General features: G+C 42.2%; 1 protein-coding gene across 1 annotated transcript in view; it reads right to left on the minus strand.

Annotated features, from left to right (window-relative positions):
* PPP1R14C (protein phosphatase 1 regulatory inhibitor subunit 14C) overlaps positions 1-23,261 on the minus strand; it is a 144,289-nt gene that overhangs the window by 28,155 nt on the left and 92,873 nt on the right. Inside the window, exon 2 of the mRNA XM_073627786.1 lies at positions 4,321-4,404. Within this exon, the coding sequence (XP_073483887.1) occupies positions 4,321-4,404 (84 nt within the window). The remainder of the gene's footprint in view (positions 1-4,320; positions 4,405-23,261) is intronic.

The raw sequence follows: 23,261 nt of genomic DNA on the forward strand, positions 1-23,261 counted from the left end.
CAGCTTAGGCTATTTTTGTGCTGATGGATACAAAATAAATGGGATAACCCTATATGGTGGAGTGTCACATTTTGTGACTTGGCAAAAAACAAAAAGTGGATGCAGGTAATTAGAGTCTAAAATGTATGGCTAAAATTTTGTTTTGCTTTTATTATGCCTTTAAGGACTCCTTCACACTAGTGGCTGGGGGGTTAAAAATCCAGGAGACTGAGCCATGTTTTTATCACCCCCAACCTCTACCCCATTTAGCTGCTTAGGCAGTGGCCAGAGGTGTACACATGCCACAGCTGTGATGCTTTGGTTCGTGGTCATGGCAAGAAATATACCCCTGTCGCTTTTGGTGGGAGCTGAGGGTAATCCACTCAAGTGCCTCCTCACCACCTGTCAAATGCCCTCTGAAGAGTGATCCAAATGAAGATCACTTTTCGGGGATCAAAGCAAGTGTGCACAAACCCTAAAGTAAATTTTTTTGGCAAAAGTATTTGGCTAAAAGAAACCGGATCCTACAGTTATGGTACAAACATAATTACAATGGCTCAAGTTTAACCATTGTAACTATGTAAACATTTCTATCAAACTTTAGCTTTTTGGGCAATTAGGAATTGCGGGCAAAACCAGAGCAATTCTACATGCCATTTCAAATCGTGGCAAAAGCACGCAATGCGTGTTCGGGTGCAATTCATCTTGAATGGTAGCCAAAACGTGGCGCGACTTTGCAGCAACTGTCATGTAACAAACTGCACAAGAATCACAGCAAAATGTGCGTACGTTCGCTGGCATGACAAACGCGCATAGGACAGCCCATTGAAGTAAATGGGCTGTCCTATGTGTGACATTTGGAAATGAGTGTGAATCGCACTATTAAAAAATTGTGAAAGGAAACCCGTGTTTCCGCTACACTGCAAACGGGGCCAGTCAAATACTCAGAAACGCTGCTTTAACAGCAGAATGTGGTAGTACTACTAGCTAGAGTAGAATTGTTTATATAAAAGTACATGAAAAGATGCAGGCAGCCACTTATTCTGGGATATGTCCCTCCAACTCTCTGGTAAGGTTTCTTGGAAACTGCAAATTCTGGATGCAAAACAGCCTATTCATCATTATGTTTGATTTTTAATCAAATTTACATGGAACTTCCATTTAACCCTTCTGTAAAGCCCGGTACAGATGTACCTAAATTAATCTGGTTCAGTAGAAACCAGCCATATTTCGGTGATGTGTGTACTCCTGTCTGTTCAACAGAAGCCAGTCTACTAACCGGCTTCTACTGAATGGTCTTGCTGGAAAACCAGCATTCGATCATACCACTGGCTGCAGGGGTTGATATGAGTATTCTGAATACAACAGCTAAGTGGGAAAGATCCTTGCATCACACATCGTTGTGTTGATGTGGGCATCTGTCAGTTTTTTTTCCGTTCAACCCACTGTGCTTAACAAAAAAACCTGAACGTTTATACCCAGCTTAACTAATCTGGAGCAAAGAAAACAATTGCAGCATAGATATTAAACATTCTACATACATTTTACATACTACTCTTTGTTCAGTATCTTCTATATCTATATACACTATATTACTAAAAGTATTGGGACGCCCGCCTTTACTTGCACATGACCTTTAATTGAATCCCAGTCTTAGTCCATAGGGTTCAATATTGAGTTGGCCCACCCTTTGCAGTTTTAACAGGTTCAGGTCTTCTGGGAAGGCTGTCCACAAAGTTTAGGAGTGTGTCTATGGCAATGTTTAAGCTCAAAAACACTCCAAACTCGATCATCCATGTCTTTATGGACCTTGCTTTGTGTACTGGTCCAAATCATTTGGTGGGGGGGGTTTATGGTGTGGGGTTGTCTTTCAGGGGTTGGGCTTGGCCCATTCGTTCCAGGGAAGGAAACTCTTAAGGTGTCAGCATTCCAAGACATTTTGGACAAATTTCATGCTCCCAATTTTGTGGGTACAGTTTGGGGATGGCCCCTTCCTGTTCCAACATGACTGCACACCAGTGCACAAAGCAAGGTCCATAAAGACATGGATGAGCAAATTTGGGGTGGAGGAACCTGACTGGTCCTGACCTCAACCCGACAGAACACCCTTGAGATGAATAAGAGCAGAGACTGTGAGCCAGGCCTTCTCGTTCACATCAATGTCTGACCTCACAAAATATTGAACCCTACGGACTAAGTCTGGGGTGCCATTAAAGTTTATGTGCATGTAAAGGCAGGTGTCCCAATACTTTTGGTAATATAGTGTATATGGTTTCTGTGGGGGAGCAGCAGTCTCACTGCAGTGTTCTTTCATGCCCTCTATTGCTTTGCAATCAACAAAGCTCATGCTCTCTGCTCATTGGACAGCTCTGGTTCTGACTCAGCAGGGGATGTGTCAGACCCCTGCAAAGAGATCACTGCTTCCATGCAGAGAGCAAGGGTCCTTCTCTACTGCATGCTGGAAGAGATCACTTTTTTAAGAAAGCAAACACTATGACTTTGGTACACCTTGAATGTATTTAGCTAAGAAATATACAGTATATAGCTATATTAAAATAAAAGTTGAATTGGGCTTTAATGTTGACCAGGCTCACAAAAGTAGGATTTAATCTAATGCAGCGTACACACGGGCGGACTTTTCGACCGGACTGGTCCGACATTCTATCCGACGGACTTTCCCAACGAATGGACTTGACTACACACGATCACACCAAAGTCCGACGTATTCGTACAACCAGACTAAAATAAGGAAGTTCATAGCCAGTAGCCAATAGCTGCCCTAGCGTTGTTTTTTTGTCTGGACTAGCATACAGATGAGCAGACTTTTCGACCGGACTCGAGTCCGTCGGAAAGATTTGAAACATCTTTCAAATCTAAAGTCCGGCAGACTTTTGACCAAATAAGTCTGCAGGTCTGATGGAGCCCACACATGGTCGGATTGTCCGGCGGATTCGGTCCGTCGGGACCAGTCCGGTCAAAAAGTCCTCCTGTGTGTACGCGGCATAAGACAGGCTTTAGTTCCTGCTACTGGCTCTGCATTTTTCTTTTGGCATCTCACATATCTGAACTTTTTCTGTATTTTGAGCACCTAACACACCTAAAATGAATTCCCACTTCTGTATCTTTTTTTTTTTGTCAAAAAAGTTTGCCCATATTTAGACAGATATCTCCCTGAAAACAGACAAGCAGATTTTTGTCAGTGATTGCTCTTCAACAAGCACAAAGATCCACTGCCATATTTGTATAACAAGGACAGTGGCACAAACTAAACCCACATTAAGGAAGAGCTTAATAGGCTGGACATCCTCCTTGGGTACTAACTAGTGCCCCTGACTGTATGATGTGCTTGGTACATACGTTCAGAGGCATTTGGACGTTTTTTTTCCACTGCCTCTGAACTCATTCAATGTTATCCTATAGGACCATGTACACAGTCTCGTTTATTGCCGTTTTTAGGCAGTTGCGTTTAACAGTGTTTCTCTGCAAGCAAAAAAATGGGTTGAGAAGATTTCCACGTTTCAGACACCAAATGCGATACCGGCGTTTAGCTGCATTTTCATTTATAAGCGTTTTTAAAGGTGCCCTATTTTTTTTACATTAAAAATCTCAAAAAAGGATGGCAAATGATGAAAAACCATTAAAAAATATTTTAATAAATTGTAATTGCTTGCAATGATTCATAGTCCATTTATATACCCTAATGAGCCCTTTAACCAATCCAATACACCACTAGCATTGCTGTTATCCGAAGTATAATTGGAATTTGACCCATATGTTGTTAGATTTGAACAAGCAACTTGTGGCAGGTGACGTGACAAATGACAATCTGCAACTTGTTGCAGGTGACTTGGCAAATGACAATCCGCAACTTGTGGCAGGTGACGTGGCAAGTGGACAATCTGCAACTTGTGGCAGGTGACGTGGCAAGTGACAATCCGTAACTTGTGGCAGGCGACGTGGCAAGTGACAAGCTAAATACAAGTACACTGCTGCTCTCTCAGCTGCTGCTACTCACAAAATGGCTGAAATTGTTAAACAATACTGTTTTTTGAGCTTGGGGAGGGTCTTATGATGTTATCTTAACTAAACGCTTCTAGGCGCAAACGCAGTAAACACCGCTTAACGCGGCATGCAAACGCGGCTAAATGGGCGTTTTAAACGCCAGTTTCAAGGTGTCAAAAACAAGCGTTCAGAGGACTTTGCCTCAGCGTCCCATGTACATGGAGCCTTAGCAGAAATTAACCAATAGCTGCAAATGATGATCAAAATCAGAAACATAAATGCCAGCTAGGACCAGCATTACTGTTCTAGTAGCAGTAGTTTATAATGATGTTTACGTACCCGTAGTTTGATAACTCGTTCTTCTTCACTGGATGCATCTAGAAGATCATCTATGTCTATTTCTACGTCCGGCATTTCTTCTTCCTACAAAGTAAAAAAACAAATTAATTTAAATACCCTAACTAATAAACTGAATTACATTTCAATTTCATACTTGCATCTATCATACATAAAATATTTTCTTTTTTATCCAATATCAGTATTTGCTAGTGTTGTATTATTAACGTAGTAGTATAAAGAACCCTATTCAAAAATAAAGCTACTCACAGACATATGAAGAAAGTGTTTATCAGACCCATCTTTTGTATGAACAATTTTGAAAGATCACGCCATAGACATTAATGATTGTAAAGTAAACCGACATGTGACTGTGCTAGAAAACATTAAACCGGTGCTTCAAGATTTGGGAAATGCACTTGTGTTATTTACATGATCATTTAAAGTGATTGTAAAGTCCCTTTTTTCAATTAAAATAACAAAGATGTCATACTTACCTGCTCTGTGTAGTGGATTTGCACAGAGCAGCCCCAATCCTCCTCTTCTCGGGTGTCTCTTCTGTGCTCTTGGCCCCTCCCTCCTTTTAAGTGCCCCCACAGCAAGCAGCTTGCTCTAGGGGCACCCGAGCCGAGTCATAGCTCCTTGTGTCCATTAAGACATGAAGCTGCGGTTCGGCCCCGCCCCATCTCTCTGATTAGCTAACTGACTTTGATTGACAGCAGCGGGAGCCAATGGCACTGCTGCTGAGTCTCAGCCAATCAGGCGGGGAGTCCTGGATGGCTGAGATACTCATGGACATCGCTGGACAGAGATGGGGCTCAGGTAAGTATTAGGGGGCTGAGGGGGGTTGCTGCACACAGTAGGCTTTTTAAGATAAAAAAACCTTCCAACTTTACAACCCCTTTAAGTATTTTAAAATGCATTTAAGAGATATGTGGAAAAATTGCTCATCCAATAAAAGATGGGTAATACACCTCCTGAATTTCTGAAAACGTTAATTTACGAAAGATTTTTTGTCTCTTTTTAGACCACTGTGCAACTCATATTTTAGAAATATAGGTAGCATATGCAAGTCACTATTACGCACACTAACTACTTGCCAGTAACTGGCAACTGTTGATAAATGGAGCAATCCAAAGAATAGGGTGCTTACTATTTAATCTTAGCCATGTGACCCATGACGATGTCTGTTACAACGAAACACGATGGGCAGAGCTAATCAGTCACATTATCCTGCCCACCATCTAAGTGCTGCGGGGCTTCAATGCTGGTCTCTATTTCCTTTTGTGAATATTATTACTTAATGCTCATTGCTTTCTACAATACTGCACTATCGGCCCCTCCTTGCCTTTATTTAAGGGTGGAATATTATTATCTGGCGGTGAGGTTTGTCATTATTATTGGGCTATGAAGGCAATGTCGATTTTCCTGGCTGGAGCTGCTGGGACCTTCTATAACACAAGTGCTTATATATAACCTAGATGTCTATTTGTCTGGTAAGGAGCGTGTGCACCTGTCGGTTTGGGATTACAGTCGTTTGGCACTTTGTCACAGTGATTTTCATTGAAGTACCTTGTTCACTTTATGGACATTTCCTTTATAGTGGTTTAACTTTTCATCTGTTTTGCACTTTATTGTGAATTACACTTTTTTGTACAATTTTTGTCACTCAGTTATGATATTCTTTATTGAATGATTTTTAAAAAGAGATAGTAAGTATCCTTTTTGCAAGTGTTTTATGCTTAGTATTCTGATGGTAGAGTGCTGTTTCACACCCTAATCACTAGTAACTTTCTGTCACACTGAGCGTAAAGTTTTTTCTGTTTTCTAGTTTTGTAAGTGTAAGTGCATGGGTAGGAGAGAAATACGGAGTTGTATCTGCCATGTTCCCTTTAACTGCACCCAGAGGTTTAAATTAGTTAAATTATTTCTTCATTTAGTTGTTTGAAAAACAGACTTTGCATTTAGAAAAGTTTTCATTTGTGAAATGGGAATACAAAAGGAAAGTCAGTTCCCAAATTCCAACTTAAGCCTCGTACACACGCTTAGATTTTCGGACGACCAAACGTCCATTTTTTTGTGGCATGCTAGTCTCATGTCGAAAGTGAAGAGGTTACTCACAATACGAAAATTTTTGTACAACAGAATACAACATCAGAAGTGACGTAATGTGTTGAATAGTTTTGTATATATTCTTTAATTTCTGAGCATGCGTAATCTTGCTCTTACGATTTTTTTTCATATGAAAACCGAAAATCGGACGTTGAGTTCACATCCGACAAAAATTTTATAGTCTGCACATCCAGCTTTTGTCTGATGAAAAAGCGAAATCGGCTGTCGAAAGCACCGTACTAAAGATCTGAAAAAATCAGCAGACAGCACGTCGTACAAACTTTTCCATCCAGCCGGAATTCATCATGGAAAACAGAGTATCTAAAGATGATCCAATTTGTGGAAAAAAAATTCACTGATACTAAATTTGAAAAGGCGTTAAATATCAATGGTATAAGTATAGGTTCAGATCTGAGCTTTGAATACAGTGTATTTCTATAAATAAGAAGCCACAGCACTTAGGTGCTAAGCTGATAATTGCTGTATTAGCTTAGCATAGAGAAGGATGTAAACCAGTCAGAGCTTCACAAAATAAACTGCATGTAGTGACAACTCTTCTTAATTAATTATTAACAGATTTTAAAGAATGTACATAAATGAAAAGTACATTTACAAAGGCATATGTACTTTTAATTAAAATAAACACCTCTATACCACATTGGGTGGTTTTATTTACACTCACAGACACACACACACAAATATATGTAAAGATGCATATATTATTTTATACATCCTATCTTCCAGAGTTAGGCTAGGTTCAAATTAATGTGGGCCGTGCGTCTAGAGTTGTCACCTCATCCCTTTAAAACCAAACACATATTAATTGCACAGGTTCTGAGGCAGATTAAGGTGGTAATTAAATGCACCTGTCAGCATTAAACTAGCCTCAGAACCTGTATAATTAATATGTGTTTGGTTTTAAAGGGATGAGGTGGCAACTCTACGTGCGTCCCACATTTTCTTGGGTATGGCAGCCCATTAATTTGAACCGCACAAAAAAGGTGCATGCATCTTTTTAAAAATGCGGCCGCACGGAATCCGCATGGTCTTTTTGACCATGCGGTTTCCCTGCGGTTCCCGCACAGCGATTGCGCCGTGGGCTGAGATGTGTGGGGAGTAAATGCCAGAATGAATGTCAGTGCCGTGTGGCTCGCAGGAGCAGTGCGATCCAGTTGCGGGAATCAATGCGATTCGCGCACCCGCAACTAGAATGCACGGCCTGCACTAGTGTGAACCGAGCCTAACAAAAGGTTTTTGATGCGTTAAAGCGAAACTACACTGCATCTGAGCATCACAAGCCAAAATGAGTAATTCATTCTTATTTTCAAAGCAAGTGCTTTATTTTGTGGAGAAATCAATTTATAAACTCCACGTAGCATTTCTGGCTGTGGCCATCTTGAGTAAGGGCAGATAATTCATGTAGCATTTACTTATCTTACCTTTTAATATAAGGACACTTACCTGCCCAGGGATCCCGCAATGTCGGCACCCCAAGCCGATTTGTCCATTGGCTTCGGGCGCAGGCATTGCAAGTAAGGGAAACAGGCAGTGAAGCCTTTAGTACTTTCTGATTGGTCCCATCGTCTTCTGGGACACACAGGTCCCAGAAGACAGCAAAGCAAAAAGGAGTCCTGGACGGCCGCACACCGATACAACACCTTTATTGGTAATTTAAAATCCAACAGTCAGTCCATATGGTGTAGAGGCAGAGATAGACAGCTAACGCGTTTCACACTGTATGTTGGTGCTTAATCATAGCTCAGTAGGCAGCGGGGGGGGGGTGGAGATCGCTGTGCGTCACTCCTACCAGGAAGTGAGAGCGGGTACCTGGTTTTGACAGGTACACGCTCCCCCCCCCCCCCAAAAAGTACTAAATGTGGCAGTGGAGGGTGCGAACAAGCGGAGCCTCCCCTTTTGGGTGGAGCTCCGCTTTAAACCATGCAGTCTGATGATAACTAAGTGCAAAGGAAGGTGGAAAAACAAATAAGCACCCATTTAAAAAATTGTGCAAAGATTTTTTTCTTTATATATTTTTTTAATATAAACTAATATAAACACCAGCAGCAATAAACTATTCACCAAAATTGTACATATGGGTACAATAACATACTAATGCACAACATTTCTCCAATAAGCTCTGAACTAATTAGAAGCAGCATTTGAAAGAATTAAGATCTGATTAAATCTAGTAAACACACACAACAAAAAACAGACCTATGCACAAATATTATAATAGCTTTGGGAATCTTTTGTCTACTTTTTAAATTCACGTTTGTTTATACTGATATTTCTTGTTTTTATATAAACTTCATATCATATATATATATATATATATATATATATATATATATATATATATATATATATATATTACTACAGAGTGCACCTATAGCTAGTTTTTGGTTGACTGAAGTTGGGCATTACAAACAGCTCAGGGGCTGTCACTTCACTAAGACCCCTTTCACACTGGGGCGGTTTGCAGGCGGTATTGCGCTAAAAATACCGCCTGCAAACCGCCCCTAAACAGCCTCCGCTGTTTGTTCAGTGTGAAAGCCCGAGGGCTTTCACACTGAAGCGGTGCGCAGGCAGGGCAGTGAAAAAAGTCCTGCAAACCGCTTTTTTGGAGCGGTGAAGGAGCGGTGTATTCACCGCTCCTGCCCATTGAAATCAATGGGACAGCGCGGCTATACCGCGGCAATACCGCGGCTATAGCAGCGCTGTACGAGGGATTTTAACCCTTTTTCGGCCGCCAGCGGGGGTTAAAACCGCACCGCTAGCGGCCGAATACCGCTGCAAGAACGACGGTACAGCAGCGCTAAAAATAGCGCTGTTGTACCGCCGACGCCCCCACCGCCCCAGTGTCCCAGTGTGAAAGGGGCCTAAACCTCCTTACAAATACATACTGTATGTCTACAGCAGACAGGGAAGGGGCAGGAGGGCCATTCATCTGACTCATACAGCTGTTTGTAATTTGAAATTCAGCTTTTCAACTCTGTGAACAAGCATTCACAGGGTAGCCTACAAACAGGAGAAATTTATGTTACAGTGCCTTGAAAAAGTATTAATATTCCCTTGAAATTTTCCACATTTTGTCATATTACAACCAAAAACGTAAATGTATTTTATTGGAATTTAATGTGATAGACCAACACAAAGTGGCACATAATTGTGAAGTGGAAGGAAAATGATAAATGGTTTTCCAAAGTTTTTACAAATAAATATGTGAAAAGTGTGGCGTGCATTTGTATTCATCCCCCTTTACTCAGTTACCCCTAAGGCCCCTTTCACACGGGACGGATCCGTGTTGATCCGCCCCGTGTTTATCCGCTGCTCAGCGGGGATCGCTCCGCTTTCCCCAGCTGAGCAGGCAGATGACAGGGCGGGACCCGCACACTGTGCAGGGACCGCCCTGTCAGATCTCCGCTCTCCCCTATGGGGGATCGGAGGAACACGGACCGTCTGTCCGTGTTCCTCCGATCCGCTCTGCAGACGGATAGAAAAATAGGATTTTCTTCCGTCCGCAGAATCGGACGAGAGCGGAGGCGGACGACATCGGGTGTTAGCGGATGTACATCCGCTGACACCCGCTATCCCATAGGGATGCATGTATGTCCGTATTTCATCCGAAAACGGATGGATGAAATACGGACATACGGTCCGCATGTGTGAAAGGGGCCTAACTAAGATCTAGTGTAACCATTTGCCTTCAGAAGTCACCTAATTAGTAAATAGAGTCCACCTGTGAGTAATTTAATCTCCGCACAAACACAACTGCTCTGTGAAGCCCCAGAGGTTTGGTGGGAACATTAATGAATAAACAGCATCATGAAGGGCAAGGAACACACCAGACAGGTCAGGGATAAAGTTGTGGAGAATATTAAAAAAGAGTTAGGTTATAAAAAAAATATCCCAAGCTTTGTACATCTCACGGAGCACTGTTCAATCCATCATTCGAAAATGGAAAGAGTATGGCACAACTGCAAACCTACAAAGACATGGCCGTCCACCTAAACTGACAGAAAGAGCATTACTCAGAGAAGCAGCCAAGAGGCCCATGGTAACTCTGGAGGAGCTGCAGAGATCTACAGATCAGGTTGGAGAATCTGTCCACAGGACAACTATTAGTCCTGCATTTCACAAATCTGGCCTTTATGGAAGAGTGGCCAGAAGAAAGCCATTGTTGAACGAAAGCCATAAGAGGTCCTGTTTGCTGTTTGCGATAAGAAATGTTGGGGGCACAGCAGACATGTGGAAGAAGGTGCTCTGATCAAATGAGACCAAAGTTTAACCTTTTGGCCTAAAAGCAAAATGCTATGTGTGGCGGAAAACTAACACTGCACATCACCCTAAACACACCATCCCCACCGTGAAACATTGGGGTGGCAGCATCATGTTTTGGGGAATGCTTTTTTTTCAGCAGGGACAGAAAAGCTGGTCAGAGTTGATGGGAAGATGGATGGAGCCAAATACAGGGCAATCTTAGAAGAAACCCTGCTAGAGTCTGCAAAAGACTTGAGACTGGGGCAGAAGTTCACTTTCCAGCAGGACAATGACCCTAAACATACAGCCAGAGCTACAATAGAATGGTTTAGATCAAAGCATATTCATGTGTTAGAATGGCCCAGTCAAAGTCCAGACCTAAATCAAATTGAAAATCTGTGGCAAGACTTGAAAATTGCTGTTCACAGATGCTCTTCATCCAATCTGACAGAGCTTGAGCTATTTGGCAAAGAATGGCCAAAATGTCACTCTAGATGTGCAAACGTGGTAGAGACATCCCCAAAAAGACTTGCAGCGAAAGGTGGTTCTACAAAGTATTGACTCGGGGGTGCTGAATACAAATGCACGCCACACTTTTTAGATATTTATTTGTAAACAATTCTGAAAATCATTTATCATTTTCCTTCCACTTCACAATTATGTGCCACTTTGTGTTGGTCTATCACATAAAATCCCAATAAAATACATTTACGTTTTTGGCTGTAGCATTACAAAATGTGGAAAATGTTAAGTGGTATGAATACTTTTTCAAGGCACTGTATGGCCAGCTTTAGCCCCCAGTCACACCTTATTGTTTTGTGGTACTCCTGACTACACTCAACATGCATAAATCCCATTGTTTGTACTCTCTCAAAGAAGTGCATGAGCTTTTTTAGTGTATTCAGGTAATGTATATGCAAAGATGCTTTCACAAAGCTTGTAAAATGTTTTATGAATTGCAATTTAAAAAAGAGAAATGTGTGTTCTTTCTAGTTATTACCTGTGGCAGTTTTAAAACGACTGACTTGTCCTTTTTGTATGCAGCACCAAAGTTATGTTCCATGTGCAAAGCAGGGAGAGGTTCTTTTACATTTTTTTTTGGGTGTATTTTAAAACACAGAACAACAATCTTTTAGACGGCAAAAAAAACTGTAGATAGAAAACAGATATATGAAGACAAAAAGGAGGTGGGGTGGAGGCATTCAATTAGGATTAACTGGGGTTTAAAAAGAGTTAAAAGTGATTCTGCTTTTAATACTGTTAGGGTATAAGGTATCAGTGGATATAAAGTTCTCCATAAATGCTGACTCGATTGGCTGGTAAAAAACACAGACTCCTGGCACATCTAGGCTTATACACTATTTTGCAAAAAGCAAAACACTAATACTGAGCTATACCAGTTTCTTCCACTTAAAGGGTAAGTACAGACATACATAGTTTATTCTATCCCTTTCACATTTGTGCATACTTTACAGCAGTGTTTCTCAACTCCAGTCCTCAAGTACTCCCAACAGGTCAGGTTTTCAGGCTCTCCATTATTTTGTACAGGTGATTTGATCAGTTTCACTGCCTTAGTAATTACCACAGCTGTTTTATCTGAGGGAAATCCTGAAAACATGACCTGTTGGGGGTACTTGAGGACTGGAGTTGAGAAACACGGCTTCACAGCAATCAAAACATTTTGAACATTTTGTATCCTTAACCTGTAGTAAAAGGGCTTTAATGCTTTTTAACCACTTCCCGCCTGCCATATAGCAAAATGACGTCGGGACAATGGTTCTGTTATCCTGACTGGACGTCATATGACATGATTCAGGATAACAAGCCGGTGCGCCTGTGATCCATGGTGCTGGGTGTCAGTCTGACACACCACAACACCGATCTTGGTAAAGAGTCTCTGACGGAGACTCTTTACCACATGATCATCTGTGTCCAATCACAGCTGATCACTTTGTAAACTGGAAGAGCCATGTATTATTGGCTTTTCCTCACTCGCGTCTGACAGAAGTGAGTAGAGGAGAGCCAATCGGCTGCTCTCCTGACAGGGGGGTCTGTACTGATTGATTATCAGCGCAGCCCTCCCGAGGATGCCCACCAAGGACCACCAGGGATGTCCACCACTGATGACCACCAGGTATGCCACCCATAAGATGACAATGTGTGCCCACATATGATGCCAATGTGTGCCCGCATATGATGCCAATTAGTGCCCATCAGCAATACCTGTCAGTGCCTCCATAGCAGTGATGCCTATCAGTGCCATCTATCAGTGTCCAGTGCCACTTATCAGTGCCACCTATAAGTACCCATCAGTGCCACCCATAAGTACCCATCAGTGCCACAAGTGCCCACCTGTGCCCATCAGTGCCACCTCATCAGTGCCGCCTTATCAGTGCAGCCTCATCTGGGTCCATCAGTGAAGGAGAAAACATACTTATTTACAAAATGTTATAATAGAAACGAAAAAAAAATTCGGTCTTTTTTTATTTGTTTAGCAAAAAATAAAAACCGCAGAGGTGATCAAATACCACCAAAAGAAAGTTCTATTTGTGGGAACAAAATGATAAAAATTTCATTTGGGTGCAGTATAGCATGACCGAGCAATTGTCATTTAAACAGAGACAGGGCTGAAAGCTGAAAATTGGCTTGGGCAGGAAGGGTGGAAAGTGTCTGGTATTGTTTATTTAAGTGGTAAAAAAAAAATTCAAATATATATATATATATATATATTTTTTTCATACATACACACAATATACACACGCACACTATATTACCAAAAGTATTGGGACACCTGCCTTTGCACGCACATGCACTTTATTGGCATCCCAGTCTTAGTACGTAGGGTTCATTGAGTTGGCCCACCCTTTGCAGCTATAACAGCTTTAACCCTTCTGGGAAGGCTGTCCACAAGTTAGGAGTGTGTCTATGGGAATGTTTAACCATTCTTCCAGAAGTGCATTTGTTTGGTCAGGCACTGATGTTGGACAAGAAGGCCTAGCTCGCAGTCTCAGCTCTAATTCATCCCAAAGGTATTCTATCGGGTTGAGGTCAGAACTCTGTGCAGGCCAGTCAAGTTCTTCCACCCCAAACTTGCTCATCCATGTCTTTACGGACCTTGCTTTGTGCACTGGTCCAAATCATTTGGTTGGGGATTATGGTGTGGGGTTTTTCAGGGGTTGGGCTTGGTCCCTTAGTTCCAGTGAAGGGAACTCTTAAAGAGGAACTGCAGTCTGTTCCCATAATTTGTAATAAAAACATCTTTGTCATTCTGAAGCTTCCCTCCAACCACTTTGCATATTATTTTATATATATTGTGATTCTGTACTAGCCAAATATGCTGCAGAAATCTCCCTCCACTAAGTCTGGCTGCAGCCATTTTAACTGTGGGCAGCTGAAGCTGCTGCCTGTTCATTTCCTGGATTTACACAGACTCACCCCCAGCTCTGCAGCTTTCATTGAACCTCTTATGACTCATCTCCCTCCCATTCTGGCAAACTCTCCCGAGAGTGAAAGAGAGAGCTGTGCATGATGCCCTAAGCTTAGGCTAATGACCAGACAAGAAACAGGAAGTGGGCTGTATAAGGTATTTACTAGCAGAAAAAAATGTTTTACTATCCAAAGTTAAAACAACAAGGGCAGAGGATTTAATAGATGGAAAGTTGAAAAAATTACTGAAGGTCTGCTTTAAGGCATCAGCATACCAAGACATTTTGGACAATTTCATACTCCCAACTTTGTGGGGATAATTTGGGGATGGCCCATTCCTGTTCCAACATAACTGCGCACAAACAAGGTCCATAAGGACATGGATGAGTGAGTTTGGGGTGGAGGAACTTGACCGGCCTGTACAGAGCCCTGACCTCAACCCAATAGAACACCTTTGGGATGAGTTATATCGGAGACTGCAAGCCAGGCCTTCTCGTCCACATCAGTGCCTGCTAAACCTTGTGGACAGCCTTCTCAGAAGAGTTGAAGCTGTTATAGCTGCAAAGGGTGGACAAACTCAATATTGAACCCTACGGACTAAAGCCTCATACACATGATCAGATTTTCATCCGGGAATTGTGTGATGACAGACTGTTTGCCTAAAATCCGACCATTAGTAAGCTCCATCAGACAACTGTTGGCCAATTTTGTATAGAGAGGGCAGGAACAGTTAACCCTTAGCACCACATCCCAAATTGTAAAATGCAAAAATAGAGGGAATGGGGTAAAATTGCCCCAGGGACTTTAAAGGTGCTATACAAAATCAGGTGAACACGGGTAAAGAAGTGTATGCAACGTCTGAACTACATAAAAATAATCTTTTATTCAAATTTTTAATGCAGAATATCAAAAAAGTTTAAAAACAACTAATCTCTCAATCTCTATAATTCAATTGTGACAGAGGAATTAAAAGAAACCACTCAGTAAATACCACTCGACATGTTTCGCTCAATTCGTGAGCTTCATCAGGAGTTTTGGTATATATGTGGCATATTGGAGATGAGAGAGACAAAATATAAATCAGATGGTAAAGAGACAAATGCAATGAATATGCTTCTAAAATTTAAAAAGCACAGGTAGTTGTTGCATACACAAAGGAAAAATCCAATCATTAAATTTAAACAGCTATATATAGTGAAATTTAGTTCAACAAAAATAAATAAATTGCAGTAATCATATATATATGTGCCCACATAGTGAGCAATTATCAATATTAAGCCAATGCAGTAAAGGGTTAAATCACCATAAATGAGACTCGCTTACCAAGCCAATCGAAAATTGAAGAGAAGTAACGTAAAAATTGTAGATACAAGAACACAGTGGTTCACAAAGGTTAAAAATGAAATGGAAAAGTGTTTTTAATATAGTAATAGTATATACTATAATATAGTGCCGGAGGGAGACACTTCATTTGTGACCATTGTTGTGAGTCTGCCTTTGCAGTCAATTCTACACAGGTTCTGACCAAAACCCTCCAAATACCATCCTTTCTATGGACAATTAGATTATCAAAGCCAATAGAGAATTTAATTGTTTCCCTATCAGCCCTCTATGGCCTTGCCAAATTGACCCCCTTGGATCCGGTCTTTTGGGGCTAAGTCAGGGGCCCGGCCAGGTGGTTCATGGGTGCAATTATCGTATAGGTGGTCTCAGTAAAATAAATCTCTTGCACATCCCCTGAGGAAGCTAAAGTAGCGAAACATGTCGGGCTAGTGTGCAATATCTCCTGCTACGATTTATTATTTACCCACATTCGATGCTGACCACCAATTGTTCATAACCCCATACTGCCTAGCTACAGTATGCTTTGTCTGTTTCTTCTTTTAATCATGTTATGTTAATAAAAACTATGTTTTACTTACATTAAGTCAATTGTGCATCTCTATATTCGACACTGTAAAAATCCCCCTACCCCCTTTCCTGATTCATTTGTCTTCATTGGGATGAGGTGTCTATAGAAAGAATGTTGTTTTCACCAATCGGACCAAAACATTATAACATGTATACATCCTTTTTGTATATCTTATTACTTAAGGTATTTTACACAAAAGGGAAAAAAAAAAAAAGGAGGCCAAAGAGCAAGTTTACAAATGTAAAGAAACTTTAATAACAAGTGGCCGATGTTAAAAGTGCAAATGTTACTTGTTTGGTCCCTTTTTTTCTGAATTTTTCCCACCTCTAATAATAAACACGCACACATTCACAAATTTAAAGTGGTTGTATATCTGCACAAAAAAAAAAACTCTGTAAGGCAAAGGCAGAATGAGCTAGTATGCACTGCGGTTGAGATGTATTAGCAAGTTCATTGGGGTGCAATTCAAAATTATTGGCACTGCATTTCACTGCACCATGAATTGTGCATTATCACAAAACAAGCGTGAAGCATATTTGCAGTGTTGCTTTCTTTCTATTCTCACTATTTTGAAACATTTACAAAACTGTTTATTCATTTACTCAATACAGTTTTACATTTTAGATTAGGTAAGAATGTTGAAAGTTAAAGCGAAGTTCCACCCATTTAAAAGTCAGCAGCTACGGTGCCAGGGAGGAAGTGGGAGATGGGTGCCTGTAAAAACAGGGTACTGCTCCTCCCCTCAAAAAAATGAGATGCCAAATGTGGCGTGTCAGGAGGGTCACCAGCACTTAAAGCGGAAGTTCCATTTTTGGGTGGAACTCCGCTTTAAGCTACATTCACATCCGTGATTTAGGCCGGTTTGAATTGTAGTAGCTGGAATCTTCTGATTTCTGCTGTGGCTCTGAGTGGCCAGGTGCGGCTGCTGGTCTCTTTCACTATAATAACAGGTCCCCGGCGGCTGTAGGTCTTTACTAACTTTGAAAGCTGAAAAACTGTGAAAAGAAAAATGTGAAAAAAATAGCAAAAATGTTTCGGCCAAAAAACATAGGAAGCGGAGCCTTGCAACAAAACAATTAAAACAAGCCATTTCTGACCACTCTAGCTGCAGGTACTGTGGAGTAATTAGTTCACAAAAATCACAATAAAAGCTCTAAGGTCCCATTGTAGCTTGAAAACACCCAACATCCAAAATCCCATGTATTTGAATGGGGTTTGTTCAAATATGAGCACCTCAGACATCTGTAGCACGACACCTGATGCTACAAAAGCAACATGAGCTACCTTTGAGGCAGAATTGTCCATTTTTAAACCCATAAACTTGAATGGGAATGCCTGAAAATGTGTAAACTGAGCAAACTTTATGCATTTTTTTCAGGCGTTTTTAGGATGTAAGAACTGATCTTCTTCCCCCTAGTACTTTCCATTGGCTAAAACAAAAGTACCTGAAACTTAAATACACATTTAAAACAAGTTTCTAAAACAAGTGGTGTTTGCCAGGATTCTGCTGTCCATTAGTCCTGGAGCTCAAAACTCCAAAATCCCATACGTTTAACCCCTTGCCGACCAACTCACGCCGATATACGTCAGCAGCATGGCATGGACAGGCATATTAACGTGCCTGTACGTCGCCTTTAAAGACGCAGCATTGTGGGCGCGGGCTCACCGCGAGCTCCGTGAGTGTGATCACAGGTCCCATGGACTCGAAGTCCGTGGGGATACCCGCGATCGTCTCATGGAGAGGAAGAACGGGGAAATGCTGATGTAAACAAGCATTTTCCCATTCTTCCTAGTGACAGGACACTGATCACAGCTCCCTGTGATCGGGAGCGGTGATCAGTGGCGTGACACACGTAGCCCACCCCCCCTACAGTTAGAACACATCCCTAGGACACACTTAAACCCTTCAGCACCCCCTCCTGGTTAACCCCTTCACTGCCAGTCACATTGCTGTATAAATGTGAATGGTCCGAAAATAGCGCCAAAAGTGTCCGATGTGTTCGTCATAATGTCGCAGTCACTTATTAATAAAAATGCCATAAAACTATCCCCTATTTTGTAGATGCTATAACTTTTGCGCAAACCATTTAATAAACGCTTATTACTATTTTTTTTACCAAAAATATGTAGAAGAATACGTATCGGCCTAAACTGAGGAAAAAAATGGGGGATATTTATTACAGCAAAAAGTAAAAAATATTGTTTTTTCAAAATTGTTGCTCTTTTTTTGTTTATAGCGCAAAAAAAAAAAAAAAAAAAAAGACGCAGAGGTGATCAAATACCACCAAAAGAAAGCTCTATTTGTGGGGAAAAAAGGACGTCAATTTTGTTTGGGAGCAATGTCGCACGACCGTGCAATTGTCAGTTAAAGCAACGCAGTCAGCCAAATGGTCCGGGGCTGAAGTGGTTAAATTGTGCCTGTTGACACGTGTGCTCACATGCCTGTAGCTCAAAACCAGAAGCTTAAAAAAAATGTATCGACTTCTAAAGAAGAACAGGACATTTTATGGTCCCAAAGATTTCAATGGGAGCTCCTGAAAATTAGCGGTTTTCAAGCTTAAACAATCATCTCCTTCTAGTAACTAGCTTTCCTTTAGCCAAAACAAAAACGCTCAGAGGTGAGAAGCCAGCAGTCGCAGTTTGAGCTACTTTCCACAGGCAGATTTATAATTTATTCTTAGCTTATGTGGCGCTCGTCTGTCTACATTTATGACCAAACAAAGATATCAGAATTGTTAGTCCCTAAGGTACCCAAATGATTTATTACTATGCCATATCCTAAAACCTCCACGGCATGTTTACAATACTTTTAAAAGCATTTTTTTTTGCATTAATTATTACCTCCATGTACTGCAAGATATGAAAATTATTATTAATCCAAGATTTGACTTGTGCTAAAGAAAGTCATACCAACTGACAAGATAAAGGAACTCTCACTAGGTCTAGGATATAGATGACACCACTACCATAGGGACAAGCTATCTATAGGTAAGCTTCTAACATTCTCCTGCTGTGTGCACATTTCTGGATCTTTAACATAGCAGTGCTAAGTAGTATATTTGCATGCTCGGCCCCAGGAACGTTTCATTTTTTTAACACCTAAATAGCTGGTAAGAATGACAATGTTATATGCAAAAAAAACCTGAAATGTTATTTGCAACTGTGACGGTTGCAAAGAAAATAGTTGCACCGCCCTGGAAATCTAGGAGATTGCAAAAGAAAATTGTATATTCATTTTGAAAAAGAGGAGCTTTCTGCAAAAGATTACAAAATTATTTTTAAATTTAAATGAAATAATTTGCTTGACTCAGCTCAGCCCTTTCACACTGGGGTGGGGGCGGCGGTAAAGCGCCGCTATTGTAAGCGGTGCTTTACCGTTGGTATTCGGCCGCTAGCGGGGCGGTTTAATCCCCGCTAGCGGCCGAGAAAGGGTTAAAAACCACCACAAAGTGCCTCTGCAGAGGCACTTTGTCGGCGGTATAGCCGCGCTGTCCCATTGATTTCAATGGGCAGGAGCGATATATACTCCGCTCCTTCACCGCTCCAAAGATGCTGCTAGCAGGACTTTTTTTACCGTCCTGCTAGCGCACTGCTCCGAGGGCTTTCACACTGGAGACAAAGCAGCGGCACTTTCAGGTCGGTTTGCAGGCGCTATATTATTAGCGCCTTCAGCCTGCAAACCGCCCCAGTGTGAAAGGGCCCTAACATTTTCTTCTTCCTTTTTCTTCTCTTGGGACTGCTGCTAGCGTTGTAGGGGTAACTGTCAGTTTTTTACCACTTGAGCTCCATAAAATTTTACCCCCTTCATGACCAGGCCATTTTTGCTATTTAGCACTGTGCTATTTTAACTGGCAATTGCTTTGTCATGCAACGCTGTACACAAATGCAATTTATATCATTTTTTTTATATAAATAGAGTTTCTTTTGGTGTTATTTGATCACCACTGGGTTTTTTTATTTTTTATTATCTAAACCAGGGGGCTCCAAACTTTCTAAAGAAAGGGCCATTTTACTGCCCTTCAGAATTTAGGGGGGCCGAATTGTGCCCAGTGGGAGCAAACAATGCCTGATCTGGTATCATTAGGAGGAATTCGTCTCCGTTGTTGGTGTCAGTGGCAGGAATTAGGTCTCGTTGGTGTCAGTGGCAGGAATTAGGTCCCCTTGTTGGGTGTCAGTGGCGGGAATTAGGTCCCCTTGTTGGGTGTCAGTGGCAGGAATTAGGTCCCGTTGGTGTCAGTGGCAGGAATTAGGTCCCCTTGTTGGGTGTCAGTGGCAGGAATTAGGTCCCGTTGGTGTCAGTGGCAGGAATTAGGTCCCCTTGTTGGGTGTCAGTGGCAGGAATTAGGTCCCCTTGTTGGGTGTCAGTGGCAGGAATTAGGTCCCCTTGTTGGGTGTCAGTGGCAGGAATTAGGTCCCCTTGTTGGGCGTCAGTGGCAGGAATTAGGTCCCCTTGTTGGGCGTCAGTGGCAGGAATTAGGTCCCCTTGTTGGGCGTCAGTGGCAGGAATTAGGTCCCCTTGTTGGGCGTCAGTGGCAGGAATTAGGTCCCCTTGTTGGGCGTCAGTGGCAGGAATTAGGTCCCCTTGTTGGGCGTCAGTGGCAGGAATTAGGTCCCCTTGTTGGGCGTCAGTGGCAGGAATTAGGTCCCCTTGTTGGGCGTCAGTGGCAGGAATTAGGTCCCCTTGTTGGGCGTCAGTGGCAGGAATTAGGTCCCCTTGTTGGGCGTCAGTGGCAGGAATTAGGTCCCCTTGTTGGGCGTCAGTGGCAGGAATTAGGTCCCCTTGTTGGGCGTCAGTGGCAGGAATTAGGTCCCCTTGTTGGGTGTCAGTGGCAGGAATTAGGTCCCCTTGTTGGGTGTCAGTGGCAGGAATTAGGTCCCCTTGTTGGGTGTCAGGAATTAGGTCCCGTTGGTGTCAATGGCAGGAATTAGGTCCCCTTGTTGGGTGTCAGTGGCAGGAATTAGGTCCCCTTGTTGGGCGTCAGTGGCAGGAATTAGGTCCCCTTGTTGGGTGTCAGTGGCAGGAATTAGGTCCCCTTGTTGGGTGTCAGTGGCAGGAATTAGGTCCCCTTGTTGGGTGTCAGGAATTAGGTCCCGTTGGTGTCAATGGCAGGAATTAGGTCCCCTTGTTGGGTGTCAGTGGCAGGAATTAGGTCCCGTTGGTGTCAGTGGCAGGAATTAGGTCCCCTTGTTGGGTGTCAGTGGCAGGAATTAGGTCCCGTTGGTGTCAGTGGCAGGAATTAGGTCCCCTTGTTGGGTGTCAGTGGCAGGAATTAGGTCCCCTTGTTGGGTGTCAGTGGCAGGAATTAGGTCCCGTTGTTGGTGTCAGTGGCAGGAATTAGGCCCCATTTTTGTTGTCAGTAGCATGAATTAGGCCCCATTGTTGGTGTCAGTGGCAGGAAGTAGGCCCCATTGTTGGTGTCAGTGGCAGGAATTAGGCCCCATTGATGGTTTCAGTGGCAGGAATTAGGCCCCATTGATGGTGTCAGTGGCAGGAATAATGCCTCAAGGGCCGAATAAAGGCAAGCAAAGGGCCACATCTGGCCCCAGGGCCGCAGTTTGGAGATCACTGATCTAAACGAAACAATATTAAAAAAAATTGAAAGTAAAACCCCAATATGTTTTACTTTCTGCTATAAAACATATCCAATACCCCTACCACAAAGCACCCCCCATGCTGAGGGCATGTGGTCGGATATGGCTCAAGGAGGAGGGTGGGTTAAAAAAAAACCTGACAGATCCCCACATCAACACAATCAATGTTGATACTGATATCTCTTTCACTGTTCCATTGGTGAGCCCCCATCATCAGAATACACAGATCAGTGCTTGCAGCCATTGGCTGCGAGTGCTGATCAAATACTGTTTTTCAGCACGACCGTTCAACATAAATTGGTCATTAGAACAGCTTCTGTTAAACAGAGAGGAGTACACATGGACTGAATATCTGCAGGTTCTGACCTGGCTGAATTCTGTACGTGTGTACTGGGCTTTTAAACATAAAAGGTTCACACAGCCCAGCTCAGAGATGCATAAAAGAAGAATATCCGTACTGGTAAATCTCTAGAATGCCTACATGAACACGGATCAGATACAATGATGAGATGGTGTAGCAACTACATTGCAGGAGTAGGAAAAAGCTTTGTAAAAAAAGACAATGAGGCTTTTCTAGTAGCTAGTTTACAATAGTCTGATGTTTTCATAAATTAAAAATACCACAAGATACACACAGGACAATTCTGTGTTCATTAAAATTCTGAGAATCTATTAATCCAAGATCCCACAGGTGTGCAGATCATGAACTCCTATACTCTGTAATGGAAAAACACCATTTACAAGAATGAGATGCAGTTTTAGGTGGAGCGATCCTGAATGCTGAATGTAGGATAATAATATGCACCGTTTGACGCCACGGAAGAAATCGCTAGCTCGCATAGCCTGGCATTGTGCTTAAAATTACCAGTGAGCAGACTGCAAACAGCAGGCAAGATTGGGACCATTTAGTTTCCTGAGAGGAGATTATAAATAGCCTACAGTGGGAAAATTCCTGACAACTGTTCTTGTATGAACAAAATGCTCTTATCTAATTACGGTTTACTCATTTAGCCTTCCCCATTTCTGTATAGACTGTATATTAAGATATTTTCTAATAAAATGGAGGGAATGGTTCTGATTGTCAGCCATTTCAAAATGAAATGTAAAGGCAACTTCAAAAACCATCAAATAAAATCAGGAAGAGGGATTCAATTAGACATTTACAACACACTTCTGGTGTTGTGTACATAGCTGAAAGTCTTGCACCAAATTATTGAACATACTCATTGTCAGTCCCAGCATGCGTGTCCAATTCAAGTAGTTCTTATCTGCAATGCTTTAACGATCGGTGAGAAGGTAAGTGTAGGTAAATAACACCTCTTCCATGTTAGAGTAAATTAGGATTGTGTCGGACGCCGCGCATAATTATTGTGTTGCATCTTTGAGAAAATTCTGCTACACAATTAATCCAAATTCCTCTGAAACTGATATTTGATACGGTTCCTTTACTCTCCCAACTTCTCCTTGATCCACCTTGTTTATGGACGGAGCAATCTGTTAGGAGTCTGTTAACCGCTTGCCGACCGCCTCACGACGATATACGTCGGCAGAAGGGCTCGTACAGGCAGAATCACGTACCTGTACGTTCCCCTTTAAGAGGCGGCCAGCGGGCGCGCGCACACCCGCGGCAAGCTCCGTGAGT

This window comes from Aquarana catesbeiana, linkage group LG04 (genome assembly GCF_042186555.1).
Source record: "Aquarana catesbeiana isolate 2022-GZ linkage group LG04, ASM4218655v1, whole genome shotgun sequence".
Lineage (NCBI taxonomy): Eukaryota > Metazoa > Chordata > Amphibia > Anura > Ranidae > Aquarana > Aquarana catesbeiana.